Raw genomic sequence first — 17,896 nt, forward strand, 5'->3', positions numbered from 1 at the left:
TCTCAAGAGAAAGATGTGTTTCTGAACTATGCAGTTCGTATTTACTTAAATATGCCTTTGCACAAAAATAATCCATTCATCTTGTGTAATTTTAGATGTACCTGAATGTTGTTGTTTTTTTATTGCCTTATAAGAAATATAATAAAAATAGACCCAAAACGCAGCGCACTTGGATTTAAGTTTATTATTGCTTTTTTTCAACCTTTTTCTGTTTTTTTTGTATCAAAAGTGGCCAGGTACACTGGACAACATTCTGCAACAATACTCCGAAAAGGCAAAAGAAGGACAAACGATTACCAGGCTAAGAATGAAGCAGCTCAAGACACAAAAAGAACTAGAGCTGCTAAAACAAGAATGTTAAGAATTCATTGTCACTCATAATAAACAAACATGTCACTCGACTGTGTTCCTGTCTGAAAGTTGTGTTGTATGTACGTCATTGCTTTTGTGCTGTGTGTGAGTGTTTTGTTTGTCAAAGTCACTGTGAGATGTTTGAGAGGGTGAGCTGGGAAACACACCAGGTGGCGGTCAGTAAATGTCTCGAAGGCCCAGGTTTCCACGACGAGCGGAGGAGCCGTGAGCCACGGAGACGGTATAACAGTAGAGCAGGTCCGTCAGCCATTGCTCCCTGGTCGCTCCCCGGGAATACCTCTGAAACACATACAGAGAGGCGTTAGCATCCTTAAGCTCTCCATCGAAAATTGTCGTCTTTAACTCGATCTCAGTGAATTTTCAAGCGGGAGCTGTGTCTACCGTGAGCTGTTGTATGATCTCCTGCAGCAGAGCGGCATTGGCCAGCAGCTGGTTCTGGATCGGTGTGTGCTGCAGCAGCAGCGACAGGATCTGTCCCAGCTGTGGCCGCTCCTCTCCACTCAGATCTCCAACGCGCATCGACTGCAGAACCATTCGAAGCAGGCGAGGAACAGAGCTCAACGCCGACACACAGGCACCCCATATTGCCTCCCTGAAAAATGTGACACAGAGGTGTTTGAAATCCCAATCGTTGCTTCAGGCTTCATCGCCTGATAACGGCAAACTGCTACTATTAAGGTCAAGATTTCCTATCAACAGGAGGTCTCGTTGTAGTCATTCAACACACACACACACACACACCTCTTGTGGTTGGTTTCGGCCGGTACCTCCTGCTCCAAGGTGATGAGCAGAGCCAGCAGGCTGAGGCAGCACTGAGACAGGAAGCGCAGCATGGGCTCGATGGGCAGGACGGACAGGTCCAGTAATCTGGAGACAGCTCTGAGCAGCCCGGCCGCCATACTGTCAGGCACCACCGCTAACTTGGTCTGACACGCAGAACAGGGTGATCATTCAGACAACAGCGGTAAAGCACACAACTGCGCAAACAACTGTGATTGAGAATTCTTAAAAAGTTGTTTCCTGCTTAATGAACACAGTTTCTTACCAGGTATTTGCAAATGCCGTTTTGTAGGATGTCAAAGCACTGAGACTTTGAACCCAGAGTTTCCAGACAGTGGCAGACTTCCTGTGAATGAAACAAAACATAATTTCATATTAAACAAGCTTTTTTCATAGAATGAGTGTGATAGGGATTTCTAATTTTAGCAATGCAACCACAAGGCTTTGGGCTTTCAGTTGGAGACTTGAAAGGTTTTCTAGTCAGAGTTTTTGCTTTTAACTCTTTGCAGTGGACTATAAAAGTGTGTTTCTAAAAAATCGCAGAGAAGGAACTGCACTAAGCCTTATTTTCTTAAGACTACTGAAGCTGTGATGTAAAGACTTAGATCAAATAACAAGTTATGCAAAAAACACGACACAATTCTAGGGAAACTGTTCTCATAGTTTCATGGAGGAACCCTCTACATTCCCAGATGTGTAATGTTAGGTAATAAGAGCTGTTCTTAGTAGAAAAACAAAGGCGGGGTTGTGAAACAAAAATAGCAGTAATAACAGTTTCTACATCTGTCTGAATAAGGAAAGGCCTTCACTTCATCGTTACCAAAGTAAAGATTCACTAAACAGCATCTACATTTCATTCTCACAGAGGGAGACGAGAAGCTGCCACAAACTTTTTTACAAGTGAAAAATAATCCAAATCAAATTCTCATTAGCTTTTTATCAAATTGCGTGCTGAAATGCAGGAGTGCGTTGCGAGCCAGCGTGTGTCAGAACGGAGCACCTGTTGGCATTCTCGCCGTCATTAAAAACAATCCCGTCTCATTAGGCGAACCAGAGTTGACACGGTCCGTCCCTTAAAGCCCCCCCCCACCCCCACCATGTGTGCCCTCCCTCCTCCTTACCATCACTTGCCTGTGATTGACTCAGACAGGGAGATGAGAGAGGCAGGATCTGAGGGCTTAATTGAAGAGCTGAATTAGTGATTATAAGCCCCCCCACTTGCTCTCTCACACACACACACACACACACTTGCCCCAGGGCATAGTAATGTTAACTGTAATTTCCTGTGCAAAAATGTCACACTCCCATCATGCCATGGGCTCTCATTAGCATTTGTGCATATGCGCTATGCCCGATAACCACGCATCTCCAACCTGCGCAACGCGATAAAGGTTCCCCTCTCAGCCGTAGTGCCGCGATAAAGCTTCCACCCTCTGAGCTCTATATGAGAGACGGAGAGGGACCAGGGGAGACTGAAAAGACCACAGCTGTGTCCAGAATATCAACACTTTTCAAAACAATGTCTTCTCCTCTTCCTTCACTTTCCAAGTCCCTTCTAGGTTCATTTTCAAAGTTGTCTCCAAACTTTCTGATTGGCAGTGGCCGTGGTAAAAATGTATAAATGTATATGAGGTTTTTGGGTGATTATGAGTGTGCAGTGAACGCACCTCGACAACATCCCAGTGGTGTGTGAACTGCTCCAGCGGCGTGGGGTAGAGGCTGAGAGGTGAGAGAGGGGAGGGAGGAAGGGCGTCGCCGGCCTCCTGTAGGGAGGCCAGCTTGTCCGACGAGAATCCCGTCAGGGTGGAAAACAAGAAGCTGATGTAGTCCACGTCCTGCAGAGCCGCTTCCTGGCTCCCAACCGACCAGCCGCTCAAAGATGACCTACACAACACAATCGGGGAACAATTATCGACTCGAAAACTGCGTTAATCTCAAAGCCACGTCTTTCTGAGCGTCAAAACATTTTAACAGCTTATAGTTTCTGAAACTTTTTCAAAATGTTACCTTTTGGACACACCACTTAATTTCAAAATAACAATTTCCTGGTTATACATTCCTCATCACATTTCTTATCATTATTCATTTTTAAAGCATCATACTGAGAATAATAGAGCATAGAAAGTTCCTTGTCCCGAGGGGAGGATAGATCCGTAACAGTAAAAAATGTGAGTGAATAACAAGTGTGTTTTGTGAAGCCCGGCAGGCACATGCAGACTGAACTGTCTCCTCGATACTCCATGACGACTCTGCATTCCAGCCTCCCAAAGAGCTCTTTGTATCAGACCCATTACACACACACACATCCCATCTGAAGTCAGCTCCCTTCCCTCTACATTTGTACAACACTGGCACTCGCAGAAGGCCAGACACACAAATGCAGGCAAATACACACACTGTACCAAGGAAAGGTGTGTAACAGAATATAAAAATATAGAAACGGCTTTTATGGTCACCAGTAAGTTGAATATTGTAAATATACAGGGCCCCCACATCAGCACCTGTCAACAGGTATGGGATCCATCTGTGAAAGCGCAACACTGCCATCTGAGGGTGACAGGAGAAAGTGCTCCGAGTGTCCAACACTATTTACTGATACTGAACTGTTTGACTCCAGTGCGCTATCAGGAGTGTCTCCTCACACACATATGGCAATAAATTGAGTTCTAGTTCTTGACCTCTACAGGTGTGTTGGGTTTTCCAAGCTCACCGAAAGTGTACGATACGAATCAGAGAGGCAGTGAGGCCGGCAGAGATTCGTCCAGCGGTGCAGCAGTGGCTCAGGTTGGCCAGGAGAGACGGGGACATCTTGGGTAGAAAGTAGAGCAGCTGCACCATTCGTTGCTGGGACTCTACTGGTAAAAGCACCATAACTCCTTCCTGTGGATCTTCACACACACACACACACACACTTCACATGTAATTACTTAGACACAGCAATGGACTGCAGCCTCTGGGGATAGAAGATGAAGCTCTCACAAGAAAATTAAAGAGATACCCGGAAAACTAGACTATGTTTGAACTAGTAAAAAAAGGGGACACGCAGGCATAGCCACGACAGTGAGGGCTCAGATAATATGTGTGTGTGTGTGTGTGTGTGTGGTGTTATGTCTGTCTGGCTCTGACGCACATGCTGATGTCAGAAGACCTCGGACAAAAGGAGTCTTGTGATAGTGAATTGCTGGCTCTGCAGCAGTTTTTTTATCCGGACCCCTCGTCTCATGGTCCCCCTCTGTCACAAAACAACCTAACTACCCTAACACCCTCAGAGCGGTGGCTTGTTACCACCTACCAGCTCTGCTCGTAGTTCAGTTTTACAAAGTTGTCTGTGGTGGGAAACATGGAGCTACACCGCCTCCTAGAGAAAGTACGGTGTAACATGCGGTTCATTATTCTCCCGGCAGAGTAACAGTTTTGTCTTTGGTATTCTGACCATCGTTGTTGCATTCTGTATTCTATTTACTGTGTATGGGAATTCAAATGTATTTTTCACAAGTAAGAATACTTTTCAGGAATTCAGTAGTGGAAATAAAAAAACATCAAACTAGAGAGCCTACTTTTACTGCAACAAGTTTCAAATCACAAACATCTACAGTTTTCTGTCCTATGCGAGTTGGTGATGTCTGCTTTTCAGGCAGGGCTGTGATATAAATCTGATAATTCTATCTAATATTATTAATTCTATTTGATATCACAAAACCCTCTATGATCATTCACCTTTGGTTGGTCCCTCTAATTGAGTGTGCGTACCGTAGAGCGTGCAGGCGTGAGTTTGCAGACTGTTGAGTAGGTCTTTGTGTTTTCGAGAGGCGGCAGCCTGGATTGACAGGATGAGTCGTGCAGAGAGAGCTGGGTTACGCTGGCCCAGCTGGGACAACTGCCCAGGAAGAGATGCCAACCAACGACACAGCACCTTACTCCTTCAGAGAGACGGAGAACATACAGGTGCACATCAACCAAAGGCAGCCAGAGTTACAGTTAGGAACGACGTGCCTGGATATACAAAGGCACAGTGGAAGGTTTGGGACTCGATAGATCCAATTGTTGAACAGACAAATAATGTAAATAAGTTCGTCACATTTGTAAAAGATCTAAAAATAAATAAAGAACATTAGAGTGCAGTGCTTCAAAAGCCAAGTGGAAAAATATCTTTGCCGTCCACTTATTTTTTTTTTTTTTTAATATATATATATATATACACACACACACACACACACACACACACACACACACAAGTCTTAAGCAAGGGCACAGCCCTGGATGAATTAGCTTGAGAAAGACGTTATTTCATGTAGACTATACAACACATGATCCTCATCAACCCTTCATGTATTTGATTGGATGAACACAATCGCTTCCTAAACAGTCACTGGTCTGTTGTTGTAACGCACAAAAGCCGAGGTTGTGAGATGGTGTCTGGCACATCAAGACTATCATGCTATTGTGCAAGGATATTGTGTTTTCTCCTACAAGTTGGGTTTTAATTCATGAAAATCCAATTTAATACGGCGCTATTGCTGTGTTAGCTGTGTACAAGCATTGTAAGTCCCCAGTTTGATCTCCCACAGGTTGAACAACAATGACTGAGGTTACCTCGCTATGTGTGCATGTCCTTGCTCCTGCAGGTAGAGCTTGCTGTAAAACGACAGCAGCAGCGATCGTGTCTGTAGAGTCAGGTGCATCTGCTTATAGTAGACATACACCGCTGCCAACAGATCCTCTGTCACTGCTGCACAAATTCAAAACGTACATACAGACATTAATGTTAAAATATATATTCTAGTTCACTAACTAGTATCTGGAAACCAACCCATAATCTTGACCTAAAGAACTGAAATAAACACTTGTATCCCGAAATCTGAAGGTGTGTCCTGTGGTCCATGTCGCCTTAAACTGTTCTAATCTTGTTGAATTCATACTTTTATGTTACAAATATCAGACACACTTTTACACATGCTTACTTGTGCTTCTCTGTGTGAACACCATCTTCCACACAGTCCCCAGTAGCATGTGGAGCTGCCTGTAGCTCAGTTTCACGCCGCTGCCCAGAGTGTCTCGGACAAACGTCCTCAGAGGCGTCAGCCAGTCTCCATCCGTCTCTCGGCCGAGTCCTTGCCTCTGGCTGAGGGACACCATGACTTGGCACAGTGTGATGTTTAGGGCCAGAGGCTCCACTGTCAATACTGGGACAGCTGCGGTCTGCTTACTCCTAAAAGGAAGGGCCGAGGGATTACAGTCGTTTGAGCGAGTAAAAGTCTTCATAACAGAAGTTAAGATTACAGATCCTGGGTAGTTTATACAATGATAATATTACTTACCTTTTGAGATCAACCTTCCTTCTATGTTTTGGTGTGTCCCGAGAACCATAGGGAAAGTTTTTCATGAAGTGCTGCTTGAAATCTCTGAGGTATTCTTTGTAGAACCATGCATCCTACTCAAAGACAAGGCATTTTTAGTAAACCTTTTCTTGTACAGAATACTACCGTGTGATGCTTCTCCTCTCCTCGTCTCACCAGTGCCTCCTGGTTCTCCCTCTGCGGTGCCAGTTTTCTCAGCATTTGCAGAATAGACAACACCTGGAACATTACCGACATGGCATCTGGGGTGAGCAGGTGAGCGCCCTCAGTGGTGTTCCAGGGACAGTCACCGGTGCTGGCTTCCACCCACACTTCAAGCAGAAGAGGCACCATTGTGGCTGCAAAGCTCTGAACAGCCTCAGCCGAGTCCAGATCCTCACCCACCGTGGGTCCATGGTTCACCTCCGCTCTACACAGAGATAGAATCAAATAAAGAATAGGATTAAGACTAAATCTAATTGTTTAAAATCAACTGAAATTGTTACGTCACATATTCATATATGGTAACAGGAGTTTGTGTTGTTGTACCTGAGTCTAAAGCTGGACTGGGGGGTTGGTTTGGCCCCAGAATGCTCATACACCTTCACGCCAACCTTGCTGTAGGTGAGTTCTTCCCAGTTGAGATACAGAGGTGTAAGCTTGCCCTCTCCACTGGAGCCAAACCCTCCTTCAGTTGGGATAAAAATATCACTTTCCTCCATCGGTCTTTCCTCAACTACTGCCTGCAGAAAGCGTCCAAGCCTGAAATACAAATGACACAAACCAAAGCATTAGCAGCTAGAACTTTGATTTCACTAAATTCTGTAGAGTCTGTGTGCACATGGCCTCAATACCTGAGGAGCACAGAGAGCCGCCACTGCTGACTAGTCACAGCCCTGCTAGGGTTGACTGACAGCGCCCAGGTCCATCCCTTAGCATCCTGGGGCTTGTTGGCTCCTCCACTGCTTTGTCTGTGAGAGATCAACTCTAGGAAGTTAGTGATGAGTACCGCAGGCCGTGCTGCTAGCAGAGCAGCGTAGTGGTCCAGCAACACATCCAGGATCTTCATGGCGTCCTCCTGGATGCTTGCCTCGATGTGGGTCATGGCGCAAGACAGGTGGGCACTGAGGACGGGGTAAAATGGATCCACTCGTTCTGCAGGCACAGACTGTGCAATGAACCTGGAACAATGTGACAGTTAAGCCCATGTTATTTAAAAAAAGAAAAATACTGTGTTGTTGTATTCCTCAATCGCTGTTGCTTCGCTAACCTGAGCACACGAGTAGCTGCCACACGAACGTTGCCATCCTTGTCTGTGAAAACAGCTGCCACTTCAGAAAGCAGGCGAGACAGATGCTGCTCCAACAGAGACGGATTGAACGACAGCAACTCTCTCAAACCCAACAAGGCACTGTGTTTTATGTTGGCACTGTAATGGTGGAGCTGAGACAGGAGGTCCTGGAGCAGTAGAAGGAAAGAGAGACAAAGGAGAGAAATGAAAAGTATTCCAAAAATGAATGTGTAGTGAAAGGATGTGTTGGTCGACAGGTAAAGAGCTTACATTGATACTAAGATGTCTGTGCGTGGTGGGGCCACTTGTGTCTTTCTTCAGCTGTTCGGTTAGATGAATTCCCTTTGAGCGGAAGTTGGTGTTGGTGGCATTATCAGCTTTGGGCTTCGTCTTCCCCACCTTTAACTTGACCTTCTGGAAGTCATCCTGTCTCTTCTTCTTCTTGGACTTCATCGCTGCAGTCTGTAACCATGCATGCACGTGAGATGATGGAACTGAGTGAGTGCATTGATTTCAGTAAGAACCATACAGAACCACATCCATACGTTTGGTACGGACAGCTCGAGTATTCAAAAATACATTTTGTGGCACAGTCTGTACAAACTCACAGTACAAATAGTCAGACTATGGGAGCGTTTAAATCATAACGGGCAGCACCTGTGTAAACGTCAGCTAACCTGAGGTAGCTAGCTTGTAGCTAACTATACATCATACATGACAGTTCTTCATTTATCTTACCAATTGAAAAAAGACTCGGCCACTGCCGTGATAGGTTTACACAGCACCAAACACTCACTCGGTGTATATCGGTAAATATTAGCCCCCTACTATCAATTATCAACACATATGAAAAGAAAATGCTCTGTTTCCAATCTCGTGTTGATCCCTCGGGTCCTCTCAGTGTACCGGAGCTAACGATATAAAACGTGTAACGTGACTTGGACCCCATAGACGTTTTTTAAGATGCCCCAGTAGTATTTCAAGCACATACTTGTCATTAGAGTTAATCAAATACAAAAGTTGTACCTAACTGTCATGAGAAATATAAACGTGTTCAATACCTGGTTAAATGTCTCTCCAGCAAGGTGTAACGGTAAGCCCTGGCACACAAAACGAACGTACTGCCTAGTTGTCCTCACATGTGCCTTAGAAACATTATAATCATTAATGGATCAAATAAATACTGTAATTATAAATACTGCAATTATAAATGGCTTGGCAATGTGACTTATTCATGTTTGAGAGTTTTGTTGTAAAGCGCGAAGTTAAAACAGTTACATTTTGTATTTTTTAAACAGGCAATAACCACCGCTACCTATTATCTCGGAAGCGGCGTTGGTCTTGGAAATTGTGTTTTTTTAACATCGTATCGCTGATCCTGTACTGCCGATCGTTTGCTTCGAGGAACTCGTAGTTTGCATTAAATAACTCGGGTAAGTTAGGAAATATTGTCTTTCTGTTGAACTAGTGGAGATACTTGTGGTCTTTGTTGTTTGGATTTGCTGAGATATTGTTCGTAACTAGCGTAATGTTGTCAAGAAGCGGTCAAAAAAAGGCTCGGCTGGGCCTGAGATGAAACAAAACAACATATAAAACGCATATGCTCGGATAAAAATAACATAGATCATAACTCAATAACTACTCACGAGCGTGTGTCTCTGCGTTGAATGGGGGGGGATTATTTGTAATGTGAATGTTTTTGATGCGATCACCTTCTTTGTCCCACAGACGCGAGAAACTGAGGAAATGGAGGCTCAAGCTTCAGTCAACCAGCTTGCACATAAAAATGGGCCGCAGTCAAATCAGAAGAGAAATCCCAGGGTAAGTATCACAATAACATGCACACAGCTAATCACAGCACAAACAAATACACTCGTATCTCCTCACATGTGTAATGCTGAGTGCTCGTGAAGGAAACATGATTTCCTTTTGATCTTTATTGTACACTGTCTGGCTGTGTTGATGCCTGATGGAGAGTCAGGCTGCGGCAGCAGCAGCAGTCCTTTGGCACGTGGACTTGGTGCCAGCCATTGTGCTCTCAGGATTGTTTATTTTTTTTGCACTCTGGTGTATGAATACCCTCACTCAGTGGTCTGGGCCTCACACCTGGGGCCAGTGTCATCACTGTTGTGGTTTTAAAGGAATTTCTTTGCACCCGTTTTGTTAAGTCCACTTCGTTGGCTTCACAATGCAAACATTTCTGCAGGGTTCTGAAACTGATTTTAAAGTTCACACCTTTTCTCATATTCCACATTTAGTTGTATGTGGGATGTGACCTGGGTTCTCTGAACCAATGTCTAATGGCTGCTCAGTTTTTACACCTGAGTGCTGTCGCGTCCACAACCAAAAAGACTCCTGGAGGGACCCGCTGACAAACACTTGTTTTGAAAGCAGTTACATAAAATGTAAATCAGCTGCAAAGCAGACTATTGCTGCTGCGATTACTACACACATTACTATTGATTTAAAGTTAATTACATTTAACACAGATTACAGATATTTTTCTTTCATGAGCCACATGCAGCATTTTGAATTTCCCTTGTGAAATTCATGTTGTCTCAGGATGAGTAACTGTAGCAAGAGATGAACCCAAATCCAGGCCACAAAATGTTGAAGGAACTACCTCACCCTCCCTTTGCTCCTCCTGAAAAGGAGGTCAATGTTTCGTTGCTGTCAGAGCATGTGTGTTTGCTATTTTAGTCAGTCAAACTTAGATTTAGGAGGCTCCCAAACACACCACACCTGGTGTAAGACCACAATACACAGTGGAAGAAAAACAAAAGACTTGGTGCAACATCTCAATTTCATTCTCCTGGAAAAAACGTTTAGACTGATCCCCGGACTACTTGACTTGAATTCCATGTACATACTTGTCTCTTTGACTGCCACTGCTTGATGCAGAGGTCATGGAGAATAAGGGAAATATTGGCGCGATGGCATATATATTGTGGCGGACATGGACGAGGAGTTCAGTCCTCTGCCAAGTGTCATCCTGTCACTAATGCCTGTATGTGTCTCTCTCCTTCATGTGGGTTTATTCCCTCCATTGACAGAGAAAGCAGCCGCAGCATTCTGCTGATATAGGTAAGTCCTTTATACACGGTGCCAGTGCTGAGAGTTGAAGCTTGAAATCTTGATTTCCCTGCTTCGTGTCATGGGTGATGGTGGCATGTTCACCACTCTTTGAGACTCACACTCTCAGAAACGGGGACTGTTGTGGTGCTGTCCATACCGCTGGTCTGTGGAAATCACCACTGCAGAAATAGTCTTTAAAGCAATTTTCAATATCTTGCCACAATTTTACTATTTTAGAACATTTTCAACACAAGAAATATACTGAACAATCTTAGAAATTTCAACCCATTCTCCTAAGATGTTGCTACATTAAAGACCAGCACCATAAGCTCCACTAGTCCATCGGGACACCTACACATGGTCTTAAAGCAGCGGCACATCTGATGGTTGCTGATGAAGATTTAATACACTTTTTGTGCTGGGATGGTTGTTTTTTTTCCCCCCACCGTTAAATATTTGAACACCGCTGAATGCAGTAATCATTTTTTTTATTCAGATGCCTGTGCTTCTGGCTTGAGATATAATTTGTTGTAATACATGTTTAATTAATCAGAGTAACCATAGTTTGTTCAGATAATACAGGCTTTTATTATGTTTTCGCACTTGGCCTGCTTCATTAGCAGAGGTGACTCTCCTGTGGTTGGACACAGTGAGAGCCAATGCATGATGGGAGCTGGTGTCCTGCAGCCCACTTTGGGCCTACATGGGGGTTAGCCAAGAACTGCTGTTCCCGTTCTTCCCCCCCAGGCTTCAAAAGCACACATGAGTTTGGGTTTCTAATGGTTGTTCAGTTCATCTAGACAGAATGAAATTCACTGGTCATCCCCAGACACTGCAGGTAGTGCAAGAACACAACACAATGTCTTTACTTCAGTGTCTTCTCAACCTTGATTGTTACTATCACAGGTTTGTGAACTAGTATTTCGGACACAAGCCTTGTCGTCTCAGTTGTGGATCATTATAAAGCTTTTGCTTCGTGTTGACCACGTTGTTTATTCCAGTATTCTCCAAAGGGGCATCTATCCAGACCATGCCCTCTCTCAGCAAACTGTTGAAGGCAGTCACAGAGTGTGTCATTGGTAAGCAGAAGGCCTATTTTCCCTCACATAATCACCTCCTTCCCTTTCTTTCTGGAATATAATTCCTATAATCAATGACCGTCACATGTCTACAGGTCTTCAGTATGTGTGGGAGTACCGCAGCCCCAGTAAATCCGTCCCACCACACTACCAGTGCAAACTCTGTGCCGTCTCCCGCTTGCAGCATGATATGCTCGCCCACGTAAGAGGCTGGAAACACAGCTTCAGATACTTGGTGAGTATTGCTGGTTTCTTAATCTGCATCAAAGGCTTGATGTGGCAGAATTAGTTGTACTATTTGAACATTTCTCTGCCTTGTACACAGAAAAAGGTCCATCCTGACAAGGTCGTACATGAAGAGGAAGCAGCCATCAAAGACCCTGTTGTAAGGAAGGCAATTAAAGAAATTTCTGCTGCAGTGGAGAAGTCCGAGGGAAGAGGGCAACTCAAGGTGAGAGTTAGACCCATATCACTGCAGCAATGGCAGAGAAGACTTGTTTTATCCTCCTGGGCATAGATGTTATTGCTTATAATGATCATTGGAAACTAATGTCTATTGTAAAGTACTGGTGAGAAGATTAAATAAAAAGTGCTACATCTAAACTAAACAACTCTAAAGTTATCACAGCATTATACATTTTACCTTCCATCTCAACGATTGCGAGGTGTTGGGAGTTCACTATGCGGTTGGGAGTTGGGCCTACATGGTAGTCAGCAGCCTGATTTGGGTTAAATTCACACCAAGCCCCACCAGATGTTAAATCTCCCCTACGTGTGATTTTTGGTCCAAACTCAACACTAAGGTCTCATTGGGCGAGGGTCACAGGCCCCACAGGGGGCTTCCTGTGTTACGGCCCTGTCTTCACTGTGGCTATGAAGATCTGTTACTTATGATATGTATATTCGAGCTCGGAGCCATTACACTCGATTTGAATGAAAGGGGATAGGCACAACGTTGTTGTGAATAGTTCTTCATTCGCTGGACGAACAATGGACTGTCTTTCGATCCTGAAGAAGAGAACGGATTAATTCTATGCCCCGTTCTTTTTCCATTAAAGTCGATATTTGCAGGTCGTAAGGAAGAAAAATTCCCGTAACTTCCGAGGAATCTCCGCTGCTATACGGAGGACTTATCGCCGCGCAGTTTGAGCTCCGTATCCCGAGTTTAACAAAGAAATTCATCGTGGCCGTCGCCATTTTTGTAGTTTTGCGTAGCGTGGTCACATACGAAACTACATCTGCCATTTTGGTAGTCCTATCCATCAATCAATGTCCCATGTTTATATTTGAGTGGTAGGTTTACTTATTTCATACATCATGATTGTGGATTTGATGTTTGCCTATTCCTTTTGTGACTTTCAGGTGATTCTGAAGGAGCCCTGTGAAGTACTTGCTTTCAAAGGACTCCGTAAGTTACTCTGCTGTGAAATAGTTTAGTAACAAAGTATTTCCTGTTGGTCAGTAACCTAAGTTGTGAACGTCTCTCATGTCCTTTCCTCTCTCACAGGTACTGCTGTTCCTAAATTTATCCCTCCAACAGCACCAGGGATGGGACCCAAGGGACCACCCTTTGGTGAGTCCTTATCATTGAAGCATAATCTACGTAACGCTGTGCACGTATTCTGTTTTTCTAATGAATAACTGTATTTAAATGTAACAGCTCTCTCAGGTCCCAGGTTCTCTGACCCGAGGTTTCCAGGAGAGTTTCCATCTCAGGGTGGTCTTCTCTCTGACTATCCAGGGGGAGACTACGGGGAGCCCGACTTCAGTGGCTTTGATTACCCGGCCAGGCAAGATTCCCTTGGCTGTGATATGGATCGAAGGCCTTTCTCAGATGGTATGGGTCATCACCCAGCTGGGACTGGAGATGGTTTTGGATCAGGCGGTGGACGAGATGGCTATGGAAGGAGAGGACTCCTCGAGGACCCAGGCAGGACGCATACTGATGGGTACCGGAGTGGCTTATTGGACAGACCAGTGGACAAACCACTGGAGAGGCCAGGCTTGATGGGAGCAGCTCCAGACAGTAGCAGCCGCTCTAATACACTACTCACTTACCTGGTACGTGTCCCGTTCCTCCACAGCTTAACTCATGTGTCAATGCTATTTCGTTCAATCTTTGTATTGAAACATATAGTAATTTAAAAAATATATATTTTTAGGATTCCTTCCGGATAGAGAACGAGAATGACGCACAGCTGGTGCTAAAGGTGACACAGAAGCTGACAGATGTGCTGATGGAGTACAGACTGAGGAGCGTATCGAGGGTATGGAGCTTGTTTTTACTCACACAGCCCTGTTCTCATATTTAAAACCCAAGTGTTAAATCTTTTCATTTGATCTAGCTCAGAAAACCAGATTCGCATGTGTCCGGATTTCTCAGTTGTTGAATTATCTCATTAGTTGATTGACACGAGTAAAAGTGTATTTGGCAACATGTGCATTGTGTTCTCATACATTTTCTGTCTTCACTTCCTCCTCAGGGTTCTAGTCTGAACACCATGTCAATGAGCTCCACAAGCTTCTCCTCTACCACCCCCAGAATGTTCAGCAGCAGCGACCGATTCCCTTCTAGCAGTCTCCTGGGTATGTGAGCACAAAGTCTCCCGTCAACCTTTACATTTGATGCATCCGTGATTCAAATGTGGAAGGTTGTATGTTGACTCAAAGAAATCCCTGTTGCTCATTCTTGAAATGACACGGAAGACAAAATGTACGTGAAGCATCTTTCTATGTTCTGATTGTTTTTGGCATGTTGTGTCTCTGCAGGTCCAAACAGGTACTCTGATGGTCCCAGCCGGTATTACAAATGACAATCCAAGAAGTGACACATCGGTCTTCTCATCCCTCTGTCCGCATCAGACTGTGCAGGAGTCAAACTTCAAACTTTGATTTTGTGTAAATGTTAATGGTTAGAGGCATATTATTTTTTTTTTTTCTTGTTTTATTTTTTTAACTTTGTTAGAATGAGAAGATTTATTACTTGGAAAGTTTTACACAGAAATACGTGTGCATGTTTTCAGCAGCTTTAATGGAACTTATGTGATTGACCTTTGTTTCCCATGACCCTGTTGTATTAAAAGAAATGGAGAAATTATGCGTTTTTGAAATCAATTCAACTACTAAAAACACATTCTTCAGTTCACATGCTGTATAGAGAATAATGGGGGATGCCCCAATATGTTCCGAATGTAATCCCAGAAGCGTTTGAGACACTTATCTACTGGTGGAGCAAGTTTCAGTGGACGCATCAAATGACTTCATCCCGAGATTACACTTCAAAGCATGTCTGAATAATTCCTGTTGACGGTTGTTGAAGTTAATCCTATCTCGTTAGGATCCTGCTCAAACGTTGCTGATGTAGAGCCATATAGAGTCACATCACATACAACAATTAAACATTTTTTTTTTTAATACATGGAAATGTTCAGAGGGAATGTAAAGAAATGCTCAACAATGGTTATAAAAATAAATAAAAAAAACTTAAGTGGTAAACAACTCAAACTCAGGTGGTTGATGCAATCAAGCAGAATAAAAGACAAACTTGATGGTAAGATGATAAGAATCCATCTTTGGCCAGCGTCGGCATTTGAGCATCAATGTTCAACTTCCTGCCAAGATGTCCTCCATCTGCTTCATACTGATGGGAGTGAGAAGCACTTTCGTCCCCAGGAAGTTTTGACCGTCGTGCCTTTGAGCCAGTGCAGCAAGCTTTTGAGATTTGAACTGAACCACGGCCTCACCAATGCATTTGCCATCACAGTCATGCAGGGAGATGATATTATCCTCCCTCACTTTGTATTTACTAAAAAGTCTCTTTATGTGGCGTTTCTGTACATCTGCGGGCATGTTTCTGACAAACAGGCACGTCTTAGCTGCCGGGTCCGGGGTCTCGCTCGGCATCTCTTCTGGCGCCTCAAATGGATTTGTTTTACTCTCTTGATTCGGTTCCTCCTTCGTGCCGGTCTTCCGACATTGCTTAAGATTTCTGTGATGCGTTTTGGCCATCATGTCCCACATCATTTTTTTGGTGATTGATGAGACCGTAATGGCGTCTGAGCCCACGTGGCAGCCAGTGAGATTTATTGCATACTCGTAATCCTCAGTGCAGGTAAAAATCAGAAACGCGGTGTCTGTTCTGCTGCCTTCCAGGTCAAGCAGATGTTGTACATTTTTGTGTGCTAGGTTTGGACATCCAAACAATTCTTTTATTTCAGTCTTGGTCATGATTTTGGGTAAATTAGTGACCATGACAATGTACTCCATAGTCGGAGTACATCTTGGCTTTTTTGGTGTTTCAGATGGCGACTGGTTGACGGCTCTCCTCTTGAGCGGCGGTGCAGAAATGATGTTTTGTTTGTGGTTTGCAGTTCCCCCGAGAGGGCTTCGCTCGGGTGTCACTCTCTCCCCGACTTCGAGAGCAGTTTCACATTCTTTTACCGCACTGGTCCACATCTTCTCAGTAGCTCCACGTACCTCCACACAGATGGCGCCCAGCGACTTTTGGTTGAAGAGAAGAGCGTCACGCGCGTCCTGCTCGTTTGAGAACTTCACAAGGCAGCCGTGGCCGCGTCCCAGCTCCACATTCACTATGGCTTCCTGCACCGTCAGCCCCGGGAAGAACTGGCAGATGTCCTCTTTAGTCGTGGAGGCCGGCAGACCGAAGAGCCTGGCGTAGCCTGGCCTCGAGTCCAGAGTTGGCTTTTGTGTCCTTGTCTCGTCACACACAACCGGGCCGTCGGCCTTGGGAAAATCAACACTTGGCACTGCAACGCTCTTTTCACTTTGACGGGAGGAATGGAGACCTTGGAGGACGGTACAAATCCCGAGAAGAAAGGCAGTTTTGGAATCAAGTGATTGTGCATCCAAGAGTGGTAGATTAGGCAGATTCGCAGTATTTTGATTGACAGGATGTGCATTCAAAGGTAGAGCATTTGCATCTGGAGCTGCATGCAGTCGCTTCACGGTAGGCTGCATGGGGGAGGGTTTCTTCCTCTTCAAAGATGACTTTAGTTTTTGCTCCAGCTCTGCCATGCTGCTTATGTGTAGAGTCACCAGAGACCCTTTGAGGAAATTCTCAGTGTACTGCATGGCCTGCTGGGCATCTTTCTCTGTGGTGAATGCAATAAAAGCCTCTCTGAGGCTTCCTCCCACGATGTACACTCCACCGTCAGGAATGTGGAGGCTCTTAAAGAATGTCCGTATGTCTCCAGTACCTGCCGTCACAGCGAGGCCTTGCAATCGCAGGATTATGGTCATTTTTTCACACCAGGTCACGAGGCGTCTGAAAAGTAAGACAAACAATGGTGAAAAATGCAAAAGTAACATGTTAGTAGTATGTTGAGGTTTTACCACGAGACATCAAGCAGGGAAAGAACCACACGTGCGCACAGACGTGCGGCAAACGGCATCACTGGAGCGGAAAGAGAGCCTGGCAAAATGTTGAAAAAAAGTTTCCTGTCTCTGAGGAAGGTGCAAAAATACTCACCACAGATGAGTACTATGGTTGCTGTTATCATGTCTCAAGTTAGCCGTGACAACATGCTGAAAGAGAAGTTCTCCTCTTTTTACCTCACAGCTCTCTTCGTTGTCCAAACTGCGCAATGAGCGCCGTTTGCCGTACTTTCTGGTTTTCCCCTCTTTTTCCCTCTCCCGCCCCTTTTACGTTCTCGACAACGTGTGTGACGCACATTGCCGCCAACTACAGGACTGGAGTCTGAGCTACAGTCAGGACAATACTTCTCTAAAAAGTAACTTCTGTGTCTGGCTGATATTAGAAATTAAACGAGATTTAGCGACTTATTACGGTCATTACATTAATTTCTTACCGAGCTGAGTCCTTTCCTGTCCGGTTGAGTCCTCCTCTCTTCTACACATCTCCGACGCTGCCCGTGATTTAATTAATGTATCAGATGACACACACTGACAGGAAGACTTCCTTATTTGGTAAACTCGATGACTTC

The 17,896-nt window shown here is 44.6% G+C and overlaps 3 protein-coding genes across 7 annotated transcripts; 1 reads left to right on the forward strand and 2 right to left on the reverse strand.

Moving 5' to 3' along the window:
• Positions 1 to 166: 166 nt before the first annotated feature.
• On the reverse strand, positions 167 to 8,866 carry tex10 (testis expressed 10). Of its 2 annotated transcripts, XM_079165197.1 has the most exons (16): positions 8,841 to 8,866; positions 8,050 to 8,241; positions 7,759 to 7,946; positions 7,343 to 7,669; positions 7,038 to 7,250; positions 6,666 to 6,918; positions 6,471 to 6,583; positions 6,114 to 6,361; positions 5,746 to 5,881; positions 4,903 to 5,072; positions 3,863 to 4,040; positions 2,820 to 3,036; positions 1,418 to 1,498; positions 1,114 to 1,298; positions 754 to 964; positions 167 to 651 (listed from the first exon to the last, which is right to left on the reverse strand). In XM_079165197.1, exons 2-16 carry the CDS (start codon positions 8,230 to 8,232, stop codon positions 529 to 531), a joined length of 2,826 nt encoding a protein of 941 aa, XP_079021323.1. In that variant the 5' UTR covers positions 8,233 to 8,241; positions 8,841 to 8,866; the 3' UTR covers positions 167 to 528. The 2 variants fall into 2 exon arrangements, 1 of the variants encoding a protein (XP_079021323.1); XR_013767196.1 differs by lacking the exons at positions 167 to 651; positions 754 to 964 and adding an exon at positions 2,274 to 2,329 and having other exon boundaries at positions 1,246 to 1,298.
• Positions 8,867 to 9,116: 250 nt separating this feature from the next.
• Positions 9,117 to 15,063, forward strand: LOC306699415 (uncharacterized protein). Of its 3 annotated transcripts, none has more exons than XM_079164027.1 (12): positions 9,117 to 9,212; positions 9,508 to 9,600; positions 10,833 to 10,863; positions 11,856 to 11,933; positions 12,029 to 12,168; positions 12,259 to 12,384; positions 13,296 to 13,341; positions 13,441 to 13,506; positions 13,603 to 13,994; positions 14,096 to 14,200; positions 14,417 to 14,519; positions 14,703 to 15,063. In XM_079164027.1, the coding sequence occupies exons 2-12, from the start codon at positions 9,526 to 9,528 to the stop codon at positions 14,744 to 14,746; spliced, it is 1,206 nt and encodes a 401-aa protein (XP_079020153.1). In that variant the 5' UTR covers positions 9,117 to 9,212; positions 9,508 to 9,525; the 3' UTR covers positions 14,747 to 15,063. The 3 variants fall into 3 exon arrangements, with proteins under 3 accessions (XP_079020153.1, XP_079020152.1, XP_079020154.1); XM_079164026.1 differs by having other exon boundaries at positions 13,594 to 13,994; positions 14,703 to 15,058; XM_079164028.1 differs by lacking the exons at positions 9,117 to 9,212; positions 10,833 to 10,863 and having other exon boundaries at positions 13,594 to 13,994; positions 14,703 to 15,053.
• rbm12ba (RNA binding motif protein 12Ba) lies at positions 14,857 to 17,815 on the reverse strand. 2 transcript variants are annotated; one of them, XM_079164025.1, is made up of 2 exons: positions 17,762 to 17,815; positions 14,857 to 17,217 (listed from the first exon to the last, which is right to left on the reverse strand). In XM_079164025.1, exon 2 carries the CDS (start codon positions 17,190 to 17,192, stop codon positions 15,537 to 15,539), a length of 1,656 nt encoding a protein of 551 aa, XP_079020151.1. In that variant the 5' UTR covers positions 17,193 to 17,217; positions 17,762 to 17,815; the 3' UTR covers positions 14,857 to 15,536. The 2 variants fall into 2 exon arrangements, with proteins under 2 accessions (XP_079020151.1, XP_079020150.1); XM_079164024.1 differs by lacking the exon at positions 17,762 to 17,815 and adding an exon at positions 17,422 to 17,529.
• Positions 17,816 to 17,896: the final 81 nt, after the last annotated feature.

Source organism: Pholis gunnellus, assembly GCF_910591455.1.
Source record: "Pholis gunnellus genome assembly, chromosome: 8".
Classification (NCBI taxonomy): Eukaryota; Metazoa; Chordata; class Actinopteri; order Perciformes; family Pholidae; genus Pholis; species Pholis gunnellus.